The sequence below is a fragment of the Euleptes europaea genome, chromosome 4 (assembly GCF_029931775.1).
Source record: "Euleptes europaea isolate rEulEur1 chromosome 4, rEulEur1.hap1, whole genome shotgun sequence".
NCBI lineage: Eukaryota > Metazoa > Chordata > Lepidosauria > Squamata > Sphaerodactylidae > Euleptes > Euleptes europaea.
The window spans coordinates 5,193,384-5,206,808 of NC_079315.1; the positions used below are offsets into that span (position 1 = coordinate 5,193,384).

Here is a 13,425-nt window from a genome sequence, read left to right on the forward strand (position 1 = left end):
ACGGAAACTCGGCCTTAATGAGCTACTGCTTGTACGCGGGCGGGAAAAGAGCTCAGCTTTGGAAGCGTCTACGGGTCTCGTTGGTCACCAGGCTGTGTCAAAGAGAGAGAGACCAACGCTGATTGCCTAAAAACGGAATTCGAACGTATACACAAAGGGTGCATACAGGTATGCTTATACAGAAAATAAAAAAACAAATGACAGTTAACAGCAAACGAAGTACATACAGTCAACAGAGGCCGGCCTTAAGTGCTGCACGACTTTATACACAAGCTTTAGCGCACGCTAGACATTTAGGCTCACCCGTCGGCCGGCTAGGAAGCTTAGCGCGAGAATTTTTCTGCCTACGAAGACTTAATGGAGAATTTAGAGCGGGACTCACTTTGTGACGAGCCGGCCGGGGACAGGCCGGCCGACGAGAGCAAGCTCAGCTGGTTCAGGTCCTGGGACTGCTTCCGAGAGACGCCGGGCGGCTTGGGAGGAGGTGGAGGAGGAGGAGGAGTGGGGGATTTTCGGTGGCCGCTTGACTGCTGGGGACTAAAAATGTTACCTGGAAAAGCACAATTAATCGATGTTACGAACCATCATCGGAAAGACAATTTCCCCCCTCTAAGCGGGTTCTTCTAAGAGCGCGATGCGGGCAGTGAGTGTCGTCACTGGCCCCCCGCAGCAACGGAAAACCGGAACTGGCCTGGATTGGCCTATGGTAAGGTCAGACGCGCCCCCCTACCCCGTTTGAGGGACCAAGGGTCTGGTTCAGTAGAAGGCAGCTTCAAAGCCAAGCTTAGGAACCTCTCTCTGGAGAGTCTACCCCAGGGATCCCTAACATGTTGCCCATGGGCACCATGGGACCTGCTAACACCTTTCCTGCACCCGCCATGTGCTTTTGGAAAGTAGGCGGGGCCGGGTGGAGATTTGTTTGGCGGTGCAGATTTTTTTGAAAAAATGCTGCTTTGGCAGCGGCTGCCACCACAGCACAAGGATCTTCAATGCGTGACTGAAGATAAGCTGTGGCGGCCATTTCGTGTCTGGCTCCGCCTCCTGCGGCAGCCATTTTGTGGCTGCACCCACCGCCCCGTGCCAGAATTCCAAAGGTGGGTGCAAAAAGGTTGGGGGACCCCTGCTCTACACTCAAAATGAGCGAGATAGATAGATAGATAGATATATTTTTTTTACCTGAAGAGCCGCTTCCTGTACTTGAAGGTAGCTTGATAGGGGGCGGTCGGTGTTTCACGCCTTTGCCCAGCACCGAAGACTGAATATAAGGGGACATACTTTCTGGCTGCTAAACAAACAAAAAAGACAAATGGGAATGATACGCAGACCTGAAAAGCCCAGGCCCTAAATAGCGCCCCTGAGAGCCTAACAGTGCATTCCTAAGGAAAGTTACTCCAGATTGAGCCCGTTGAAATGAACGGGCTTAGACTGGTGCCGAGTTGTTTTCTGTTGCCGCAGAAGGTTGGACCAGGATCAACGGATTGAAATTAAATCAAAAGAGTTTCCATCTTGACACTAGGAAGAATTCTCTAACAATTAGAGCGGTTCCTCAGTGGAACAGGCTTCTTTGTGAGGTGGTGAGCTCTCCTTCCCTGGAGGTTTTTAAGCAGAGGCTAGATGGCCAACTGACAGCAATCCTGATTCTATGACCTTAGGCAGATGATGAGAGGGAGAGCACCTTGGCCATCTTCTGGGCATGGAGCAGGGGGGTCACTGGGGGTGTTTGGGGGTGGAGGTAGTTGTGAATTTCCTACATTGTGCAGGGGGTTGGACTAGATGACCCTGGCGGTCCTTTCCAACTCCATGATTCTATTATTCTAACAATGTATGCAAACAATATCACAGGTCAGGCCAAAACCGTTTTGGCTGTGAAGCCTTCTTCAGTGATCCGAATAATACAATTCTGTGCCATTGTGAAAGTATGGAAACATATGAGAAATCGCAATCCTCAGACTGAGTGAAATGACGTTTGTAAAGTGTAAAGCCTAAAATTTGTTTATCTATATATTCCATCCAGAGTTGCCTTTATAGTCTTAGGCTCCCACAGAAATATACCTTTCACAGTCTCTCAGTCATCAAGATGTATCAAGTTAACTTAGTTAGCATGTTCAGCATAGATACGTAGAGGCTAAAGCAGGGCTGTGTACAAGTTGTTTACATTTATATTCATTTTTGTGTTTGTAGTAAATTTACTATACATTTTCGAAGGCTTTCATGGTCAGAGTTCATCGGTTCTTGTCGGTTATCCGGACTGTGTGACCGTGGTCTTGGTATTTTCTTTCCTGGCGTTTCTCCAGCAGCTGGCGAAACGTCAGGAAAGAAAATACCAAGACCACGGTCACACAGCCCGGATAACCTACAAGAACTGTTACTATACATAATTCACAAAATCACTTGTATCAACATTAACCCATGGTTTCATGGTGATTCCTCACCTTTTCGGTACCTTATATGAGCTTTCGTGAGCCACAGCTCACTTCTTCAGATACCACACGTACCCTGCCAGACATTTTGCTAGTCTTTAAGGTGCTACTGGACTCATGCTCTTTTCTACAAAAAAAAACGGTCACTTACTTCAATTTCCTTCCCAGGAGAAAGCTGACTTAGGTGGACTGATCCGCCAGAATTATGAAACATCTTCACTGGACATTTCGCTTCATTCTGAACCAGTTCCTGGTACTGGCTGACCATCCTGTAACACAACGTTAACGTTCATTCATTCATTAAGGCCAGAGTAGTAGGCGTGTGTCACTCTCAACCTGACCTCCCTTACAGGGTTATTGTGAGGATAAAGCAGAGGAGAGGATAACCACAAAAGCAGCTTTGGCCCCCCACTGGGGAGACAGGGTGGGTGTCTAAATCAATCAATGAAATAAATAATAGTTAAAGTGTGGAACTCCCTGCCCCAGGATGTGGGGATGGCTGCCAACTTGGAAGGCTTTAAGAGGGAGTGGACGGGTTCATGGAGGAGAGGGCTATCCATGGCTACTGGTCAAAATGGATGCTAGTCATGATGCACACCTATTCTCTCCAGGATCAGAGGAGCATGCCTGTTATATCAGGTGCTGTGGAAGACAGGTAGGATAAATGCTGATGCAGTCCATCTTTCTTGTGGGCTTCCTGGAGGCACCTGGTTGGCCACTGTGTGAACAGACTGCTGGACCTGATGGGCCTTGGTCAACCGTAAGAACCAAGACGTTCTGTTGAAATGCTTACCTTTCTGCTTCTGACTTTGAGCCAATAAGAAAGCTACAAGAGAACAGATGATACGGGCTTCAGACGGAGAGGCCAGATAAACTTATGAGGCTGCTTATAAGTGAATTCAATAAACACATTAAGGAAGACACGTATGGAAGGCTTGAAAGGCTTTAAGAGGGGAGTGGACATGTTCATGGAGGAGAGGGCTATTCATGGCTATTAGTAAAAATGAATACTAGTCATGATGCATACCTATTCTCTCCAGGATCAGAGGAGCATGCCTATTATCTTAGGTGCTGTGGAACATAGGCAGGATAATGCTGCTGCAGCTGTCTTGCTTGTGGGCTTCCTAGAGGCACCTGGTTGGCCACCGTGTGAACAGACTGCTGGACTTGATGGGCTTTGGTCTGATCCAGCAGGGCTGTTCTTATGTATGATTAGCTGGATAGTATGGCTATTTAGCATGATGGCTGTTATGGAACCTCCACACAGAGGAGCGTACCACTATACAGCGGATGTTGGGGTCCGGAGCTGCTGTCTTGTGGGAGGGTCTGGGAGAAATTGGGATGGCTGCTGCTGAGATTGGGACGCCAGAACAGCTGGACCATGGGCCCAAGACCACAGGCCCACTCTTCTGGTCCTGCTAGCTATCTCCCCACTCTAATCTCCAAACCAGACATCCCAGTCTGAACTTGCCAGTAGCTCTGCTTTCCCCCCTAGCTCTCCTCGCTGCTCATTTATCAAGCTCTGCCTGACGAATCCCTCTCTCTTCGGCCTGATGTGGACTGGCAAATCCTCTGCACAGAGGCTCCACCATTCGCAGAGGGGCTGTGGCTCACTAGTAGAGCGTGCAGAAGGGCCCTGGTTCATCTGCTTGGTATGCGGAAGGGCCCATACAAACAAACACCAGCAGAAATTTGACAAAAAAAGACACCGGCTTCCAACCTATCCCCCTTTTTTTCTGTTTGCAAGGAGGAGTTTCTATCCATGGGAAGCAGAGAGGGCCATTTTCAGCTATTCCGCCCTCCCAATGCAGACTCGCCTAGTTTGACCCCCTGGAGGTCCACTGGCGCCCCCCCGGGGGGGAATTTTGGGGGATGCAGCAGGCTGCAAGAGGAGGAGGGAAGGTGGGCAAGCTCCTCTTCTCCTAGTGCGGCTCCGCTCAGAACACATGGGACCCACCACCCCGAAAATAATCCTCCACTGCTTAAGAGAAACGCCACTCACTGTGATGGGGCTGCCTGGCCATCGCCGTCTTCGTCCCCTCTGATCATCTGGATTCTGCCGTAGTACAAGGGATTCCCCAGCGACTGGAAAACAGTCAGCTTCGTTTTCTGGAGCTGGCTGCCAGCTTCGCATTCAAAGACGTAGTCGTCTTTTATCTCCTGCCGGAAGGAAAACATTTCCGTGAGCAACCTGCCTCTGAAAGTGGGGCGGGAGGGGCACAACTCGGAGGGGGGGGGGGCTGGGCCGGAAGAGTCCTTGACTGCCACAAAGAGGGCCACATCAAGCCCATGACCCCGTACGAACTTCTGGTTGTGACTGCGGCTGCCTTTGTAGGCAAGGGGCGTCCACAGGAACAGCTACTCTGTTGGCCTGTAAAACCTTAGTTTTCTTTGTCTGTTACTGTCTGAATTTTCTTTGCCTATTATATTAGGTGCTGTGGAACACAGGCAGGATGGTGCTGCTGCAGCTGTCTTGTTTGGGGGCTTCATAGAGGCACCTGGTTGGCCACCGTGTGAACAGACTGCTGGACTGGATGGGTCTTGGTCTGATCCCCCTTGGCTTTTTCTTATGTTCTTAACACAGATGGCTGCCAACTTGGAAGGCTTTAAGAGGGGAGTGGACGTGTTCATGGAGGAGAGGGCTATACATGGCTACTAGTCAAAATGGATACTAGTCATGGCGCATACCTATTCAGGATCAGAGGAGCATGCCCATTGTATTAGGTGCTGTGGAACACAGGAAGGATAAATGCTGCTGCAGTCGTCTTGTTTGTGGGCTTCCTAAAGGCACCTGATTGACCACTGTGTGAACAGACTGCTGGACTTGATGGGCCTTGGTCTGATCCAGCAGGGCTTTTCTTATGTCCTTTTCTGCTGCTTAATGCAGGATCAGCCTAGAGCATCCCTGTCAAGTGCTTGTCCAGCCTCTGCTTAAAGACTGCCAGGGAGGGGGAGCTCACCACCTCTCTAGGTAGCTGATTCCACTGCTGAACTACTCCCACTGTAAAACTTTCCCCCCTGATGTCCAGCCGGGACCTTTCTGCTCGTAATTTAAACCCATTCTTGCGAGTCTTATCCTCTGCCACCAGCAGGAGCAGCTCCCTGCCCTCCTCTAAGTGACATCCCTTCGAATACTTAAAGAGAGCGATCGTGTCCCCCCCCTGCACAACTGCTTTGGTTCCATGAAAAAATGATCAGATTTATCCTCGTAAATGTGCCATGATGGTTCAATCCATGGTAGAGCCTCCCCCGAGAGCTGGACAGAGTCATGAATCAGCAAAGGTGTCGCGCAGAAACAGTTTCCATTCTCACAATCACCGCTACAATCTCCTTTCGAGTCACACTCTTGAGAAATTCACAAGACTAAGAGGAAAATCTGAATAACCACTCACCCCCCTCCCCATCCCGGCCCCAATTTTCCTTCCCCCCCCTTCCCGGGTAACAATTTGTAACCATTCCTAGAATCTTCTCTTAATGACCTAAACACACTCAGGTACTGATTGTTCTCGATGTTCTCATCTCTTGGAACGAGAAAGAGGCCCCAGAACGGCAGAGGAGATTTCACAAGGAAAGCTTGCCATTACTCACGTGTGCTGGCCAGACGCTCGGTTGCGAGTCATCGGGCTTGATGGATTTTTCCACTTTCGCATATTTTTCCACCTTCAGAAACATCGGGGAACAGGGAGTTTTTAAAAAACGAGAATGAAAAAACGGCATCAAGCATTGCTGCATCAGTCCGAATCAGTGACTGGAACGACGGAGCTGGGCAAAGAAAGGTCGCAATCCTACAATCTTAAAAAATCTGCATTCATGCCCATGCGACGATTTAACCCTCCCTCAAAAAAAAACCCCAACAACCCCAGAGTATTATGAGGGTACCCCGACCTGGATGGCCCAAGCTAGCCCGATCGCATCAGATCTCAGAAGCTAAGCCGGGTCGGCCCTGGTTAATATTTGGATGGGAGACCACCAAGGAAGTCCAGGGTCATAGAATTGCAGAGTTGGAAGGGACCACCAGGGTCATCTAGTCCGACCCCCTGCACAATGCAGGAAATTCCAAAGTAACTCCCCCACCACACCCCCCAGTGACCCCTACTCCATGCCCAGAAGATGGGGGGGGATCCTCCAGGATCCCTGGCCATGCACCAACTCCATGGCATCTGCTCAGGAGGCATACAGCCCCTGCCACCAGCCGAGTGGGCATTCAACAAATGCCCGAGTGGGCATTCTTCGCCCAGCTAGGAAACTTGGTTTGGGCCAGCAACTATCATGGGCAGAGCCGAGTGATGCTTCCAGTACAAGAAGAGTTGGTTTTTATATGCCGACTTTCTCTCCCACTTAAGGAAGAATCAAACCGGCTTACAATCACCTTCCCTTCCCCTCCCCACAACAGACACCCTGTGAGGTAGGTGGGGCTGAGAGAGCTATGACTAGCCCAAGGTCATCCAGCTGGCTTCATGTGTAGGAGTGGGGAAACCAACCCGGTTCACCAGATTAGCCTCCGCCGCTCACATGGAGGAGCGGGGGAATCAAACCTGTTTCTCCAGATCAGAGTCCCCCGCTCCAAACCGCCGCTCTCAACCACTACACCACGCTGGCTCCCGAATAATATCCTATAACTTAAAAAGGAAACTATAAACTTACATCCACTTCAGATGGTGCAGCCAGGTAGCAAGGATTCTGCTTCCACATATCGACACACTGAAAACAAAAACAGCCAGCAAAGATGTATGAACAACAGTCCCGAGGATAAATGCGTATATTGATGCAACGGGGGGGGGGGTGTTCAAAAATACCCGTACGTTTCCAGCTTTGGAGACTTTGAGGTCATACTGCTGGGCTCCTTTCCTCTCCTTTCTTTTCTGCAAATAGTCGAGCAACCTGAGCTGGGGCGGAGCTGGGCAATGAGACACCTCGTGCTGGCGATTCAGAGATGATCTGGAGTACCTTTTGAAACATCTGCAAGACATTTGGAGATTAAGAGAACAGCTGGGGATCACCTCCTCCTCACCCCCCACCTTTATTAGGTCTTGACCACACCATAGTCATAAAACAAGATTACAAAAGCCAAATAGTCTATAGAAGCATTAGAATAAAAGAAGAAGAGTTGGTTTTTATATGCTGACTTTTTCTGCCACTTAAGGCAGAATCAAACCGGCTGACAATCCCCTTCTCCTCCCCACAACGGACACCCTGTGAGGTGCGTGGGGCTGACAGAATGTGACTTGCCCAAGGTCACCCAGCTGGCTTCATGTGGAGGAGTGGGGAAACAAATCCAGTTCACCAGATTAGCCTCCGCCGCTCCCGTGGAGGAGTGGGGAATCAAAACTGGTTCTCCAGATCAGACTCCACTGCTCCAAACCACCACTCTTAACCACACCACTAAACATTATTTAGTGACATTATCTAGGGGCGTGTACAAGCAGGGGGAGGGGCCGTGGCTCAGATGGACCAAGGGTCTGATTCAGTAGAAGGCAGCTTCATGTGTTCATCTGTCACATTTGTGAGGGTCTGTATGCTTCTTTCCTGTGTGTTTCCGCTTTGGCTCGTAAAAGCAGCCGAGCGGCCCTTTTGCTAACTTTGGTTCAGGCTGTCAAAACTGTCAGCTCCAGCAGGCCCCAGGCTGGAATGTCCCTCCCCGCTTCCCTCGCTTGCTACAGCTCCCCCCTGATTTCTCTGGCCTTGGCGTTTGTAGATTGTAGATTGTAGTAACGAGCTTCTTGAGACCTTTTGATGTTCCTGTGCTAGGCACGATTATCTCATGGTTCTCAAAACATGTAACGGGCATCTGCTGTGTAGAATGGATTATATTGCTGTCTTTGGGAAATAGCAAGCACTTGCAACTTTGATCCTGTAAGGGCCTAGTCTCCTGTAGCTTCTAATAAACTTCCTTGTTTCTGAATGATCGTCTGAGCAAGTGATTTTATGGAAACTGCACAGGGGGGTTGGGAACCCTCACAACATTAACACATGTTTGGGGAGGGGCTGTGGCTCAGTGGTAGAGCATCTGCTTGGCATGCAGAAGGTCCCCGGTTCAATCCCCGGCATCTCCAGTTAAAAGGGATGTGAAAGTAGGTGATGTGAAAGACCTCTGCCTGAGACCATGGAGAGCTGCTGCCAGTCTGAGTAGACATTACTGACTTTGATGGACCAAGGGTCTGATTCTGTATAAGGCAGCTTCATGTGTTCATTGGTTCTTGTAGGTTATCCGGGCTGCGTAACCGTGGCCTTGGTATTTTATTTCCTGATGTTTCACCAGCAGCTGTGGCAGGCATCTTCAGAGGAGTAACACTGAAGGACAGTGTCTTGACCACACCATAGTCATAAAACAAGATTACAAAAAGAGACACTGTCCTTCAGTGTTACTCCTGTGAAGATGCCTGCCACAGCTGCTGGCGAAACGTCAGGAAAGAAAATACCAAGACCACGGTTACACAGCCCGGATAACCTACAAGAACCAATGAACTCTGACCGTGAAAGCCTTCGACAATATTTCATGTGTTCAGTTTGCGTATCCTTGATACAGCTAGCAGGTAATCTGGCTACTTGTTGAGCGACAAAAGAATTTCTGCCTGATAAAAGATACCCCACCAACTGCTGGTCTGAGAAACTTTGAGCACTCGACAACAAAGGTCAGATGTAAATGCTCCTCGGCCTCAAGTAAAACTTACAGCGCAGTAAGACATGGATGAAGTGTCCTGGTATTCCAACCATGCATGGACAACACCTGTCACTGAGAGGAATTCTCTTCTATCTACCGTATAAAATGGCTGATGGAAGAATATTAAAATGCTCTGCGGACATCAGGTGATTCCACTGGGGATCACCTCTGAGCAAGATCCCATCCACCTAAAGACCAATCTTAGGGCCTGCTGCACAATTGAAATATAGTTATCATTAAAGGATGCTTTCTTCTAACCTCCCTGATGTTTGAAGGGGTTTCCCTACCTGCAGACCAATTTACAGGAAATGTCTAATGAATTTTTAAAAAATCAGCTAAAATCTTATCGGAAAGAAAACATTTTCCCTCATCAAAGCCATCGATTCTTTTCTGAAAAGCGCAGGTTATTATTTCCCCAGTACCGTTTCATGGGCCGAGTGTTCATCTTCTGTTTGTTATACAGGAGTCTGTTGGTTGTGCAGGTTACCGCGATGGAGGGATCCAGGCAGAGAGGTTCCGCGGTAGCCAGGATCAGCTGGCTTTCCAGCAAGAGTTTATCTTCCTAGAAAACAAACACAGAAGACTTCTAAAACGGCGAGGAAACACTGAGGCTACCACTGTGCACGTTTACTTTGGAGTTAGCACCATGGAGGCCTCGGGGCTTTATAGAACTGTAATTGCGCACGTCCGGACAGTGAAAGTGAAATACTGAAATATTATCCCTGCCATTCTCTTCACCGTGACAGATGAGTAATTTCACATGTGCTATATAGTACAAATACCAGCAGCTCTCAACTATTAATCTAAGTCGGAGTCCCCGACATGGTGTCGGTGGGCGTCACGGTGCCTACCGACACCTTTCCTGGTGCCTGCCGAGTTTTTTTTAGATGGAGATTTGATTGGCTGTGCAATTTTTTTAAAACGCCGCTTTGGCAGCAGCTTCCGCCACAGCACGAGGATCTTCACTCCGTGACTGCGAGTGAGCTGTGGAAGCCATTTTGTGGCTGGTGCTGACTCCTGCGGCAGCCATTTTGTGGCAGCCATTTTGCTGCTGTGTCCGTCGTGCTGTGTCAGAATTCCCAATGTGCCTGCAGGCTCAAAAAGGTTGGGGACCCCTGATCTCACTTAACGGAACAGCCCTTTAAATAAAAACAGTTCCCTTCGCACAGTAAACTTCATGTCCGGGACAACGGCTCCAGCATAAGTTTGTACCTGCTCATTTCTACGTGGAGGGAATTTCTTTTTGTAAAGAGGAGAGAACTCTTTCATGGTTATCAACTCAGTGAAAAGTAACCCTATGCGGTGGTGGCCTTTCCTAAAGTTGATATATCAAATTTTGCCGGAAATTGTTAGAGGGACAGCCTAGAATACCACAACGGATTGAAGCCAACCCTACGGTCACCCAAGATGTTACCGGATCTGTTACCTGTGTCCATTTGTGGTTGTCACTTGTAATGGAATGCACATCGCAAACCAAGGTCTGGGGGAGAAAAAGAGACAAAACTTTTATTACTCACGGAAAAGGTGTCTTAACTGATCCGTTAGGGACTTGATGGACCTCGGTCTGACCCAGCATGGCTTTTCTTATGTTCTTAACACAAGAGTTAAATTGTGGAACTCCCTGCCCCAGGATGTGGTGATGGCTGCCAACTTGGAAAGCTTCAAGAGGGAGTGGACATGTTCACGGAGGAGAGGGGTATCCATGGCTACTAGTCAAAATGGATACGAATCATGATGCATACCTATTCTCTCCAGTATCAGAGGAGCATGTCTATTATACTAGGTGCTGTGGAACACAGGCAGGACAATGCTGCTGCAGTCGTCTTGTTTGTGGGCTTCCTGGAGGCACCTGGTTGGCCACTGTGTGAACAGACTGCTGGACTTGATGGGCCATGGTCTGATCCAGCAGGGCTTTTTCTCATGTTCTTATGTCCTTTGTTTCCTTTTAAACCCTTGAGAATTTGGGGAAATCGGAAGCGCTCACCTGCATCGTTGGCCGCAGAAGGACGTGCCTGCTTTGGTACGTCGCGGATTTCAGATTGCCGGACTGTCGAAAGTCACGTATTTCCGTTATGACGCAGCCACAATGGAAAATATTGATCTGCTTAAAAGCGAGCAAATGTATATTTATTAGCAGGCAAAGGATGCTGTTATAAGACTTATAGTTCATATTGTTGTGTGTGAGGTAAGTGTTGTCTAGTTGCTTCCGACTTATGGCGACCCCATGAATCAATGTCCACCCAAATGTCCTATTGTTAACAGCCTTGATCAGGTCTTGCAGACTGAGGGCCGTGGCGTCCTTTATTGTTATGTGCCTATATGCTTGTAGCATGTTACAAATTTTTTAGCATGTCATCACATACATTGTAAGGACACAAAATACTACCTCGTGAGCATGCACAGGAGTGCAGGCATTTCAACTAATGTTGGCTTCTAAGGAACAGAAACATTTTGTCAAGCCCAGTGTATGGGATTCTCAAGTTCTATATGAACCGTACCAAATCTCTGAGACAATGCACGGCTTTTCTGTTTCGTTCTGCAAGCAGAAGAGGTTAGAGGGCCATCTGTCAGCAATGCTGATTCTGTGACCTTAGGCAGATGATGAGAGGGAGGGCATCTTGGCCATCTTCTGGTCACTGTGTGTGTGTGTGGGGGGGAGGTAGTTGTGAATTTCCTGCATTGTGCAGGGGGGTTGACTAGATGACCCTGGTGGTCCCTTCCAACTCTATGATTCTATGACCCAGCATTGGCCTCCTCCTCCAAGATGACTGTTCTCCACTGGTATCCTGCCAACTCAATCGGGGGGCGTCAACAGAGAATCCATCTTAAAGGAATGGTGAAGTGATGGTATCGCTTTACTCTGCTCTGGTTAGACCCCACCTAGAGTATTGTGTTCAGTTTTGGGCAGCACAATTTCAGAAAGATGTAGATAAGCAGGAACGTATCCAGAGGAGGTAAAAAAGATGGTGAGGGGTCTGGAGACCAAGTCCTATGAGGAAAGGTTAAAGGAGCTGATTATGTTTAGCCTGAAGAGGAGAAGACTGAGAGGGGATATGAGAACCATGTTCAAGTACTTGAAGGGCTGTCATATAGAGGAGGGTGCTGAGTTGTTTTCTGTTGCCCCAGAAGGTTGGACAAGAACCAACGGGTTAAAATTAAATCAGAAGAGTTTCCATCTAGACATTAGGAAGAATTTCCTAACAGTCAGAGTGGTTCCTCAGTGGAACAGGCTTCCTTGGGAGGTGGTAAGTGCTCCTTCCCTGGAGGTTTTGAAGCAGAGGCTAGATGGCCATCTGCAAGCAATGCTGATTCTATGAACTTAGGCAGTTCATGATAGGGAGGGCATCTTGGCCATCTTTTGGGCATGGAGTAGGGGGCACTGGGGGTGTAGGGGGGAGGTAGTTGTGAAATTCCTGCATTGTGCAGGGGGTTGGACTAGATGACCCTGGTGGTCCCCTCCAACTCTATGATTCTATGAATTTTCCAGTTTGTTCTTTAACTCTCTGCAGGCCACTCCTCAAGGGCATGTCTTAGGCTTCATTAATTAGCTCACATGATTCAGCTGTGAATCTGGTATGGGAGGGGGAACTTGCTCCTACCCTGGAAAGTTCCATGGATACTGCCCAGTGATTGGCTGAGGAGGTCATGAGGTTAAGGTTAGCTTTTTTTCTATAAGTATAGCTAGAAAGAAGACTCCCTTATCCCTTTAGAAGAAAAGTTGGTTTTTATAAAGAGACACCTTTAGAGGTAGGTGAGGCTGAGAAAGTTCTGAGAGCTGTGACTAGCCCAAGGTCACCCAGCAGGCTTTATGTGTAGGAGTGGGGAAACCAACCTGGTTCACCAGATTAGAGTCTACAGCTCATGTGGAGGAGTGGGGAATCAAACCTGGTTCTCCAGATTAGAGTCCACTGCTCATGTGGAGGAATGGGCAAACCAACCCGGTTCACCAGATTAGCGTTCACAGCTCATGTGTTGGAGTGGGGAATCAAACCCGGTTCTCCATATTAGAGTCCACCGCTCTTAACCACTGTACCAAGCTGGCTCCCAAAGCCATGGTCATTAAAAAAAAAACCATTTAAGATTTCCCCCAAACGATTCAGCTTTGTCCACCAACGTATTTTAACTATACAAATTGACCACCGACAAAGAACATACAGTCGCTACTCCTGGTACAACCCCCTCCCTACATACAACCCCTGGCAAAATATTTCAAACCTGAGATTTTTCCAGGAGATCAACTAAGATGGGGGGAAGCTCCTCGGCATCTAAATATTCAAGCAATTCTCCCTCTTCATAGGAAAGCCGGATGGTTTCTGAATCTGTGTGGAAACCAAAACCAAAGAA

General features: G+C 48.5%; 1 protein-coding gene across 1 annotated transcript in view; it reads right to left on the minus strand.

The window, feature by feature from the left end:
• The window catches only part of SUPT20H (SPT20 homolog, SAGA complex component), a 60,149-nt gene that overhangs the window by 7,763 nt on the left and 38,961 nt on the right, over positions 1-13,425 (minus strand). The window contains exons 8-19 of the mRNA XM_056848337.1: positions 13,297-13,400; positions 11,066-11,182; positions 10,508-10,561; positions 9,504-9,643; positions 7,223-7,379; positions 7,065-7,121; positions 6,009-6,080; positions 4,423-4,580; positions 3,214-3,246; positions 2,572-2,689; positions 1,177-1,282; positions 383-550 (exon numbers count right to left, since the gene is read on the minus strand). Of these exons, the coding sequence (XP_056704315.1) occupies positions 383-550; positions 1,177-1,282; positions 2,572-2,689; positions 3,214-3,246; positions 4,423-4,580; positions 6,009-6,080; positions 7,065-7,121; positions 7,223-7,379; positions 9,504-9,643; positions 10,508-10,561; positions 11,066-11,182; positions 13,297-13,400 (1,284 nt within the window). The remainder of the gene's footprint in view (positions 1-382; positions 551-1,176; positions 1,283-2,571; positions 2,690-3,213; positions 3,247-4,422; positions 4,581-6,008; positions 6,081-7,064; positions 7,122-7,222; positions 7,380-9,503; positions 9,644-10,507; positions 10,562-11,065; positions 11,183-13,296; positions 13,401-13,425) is intronic.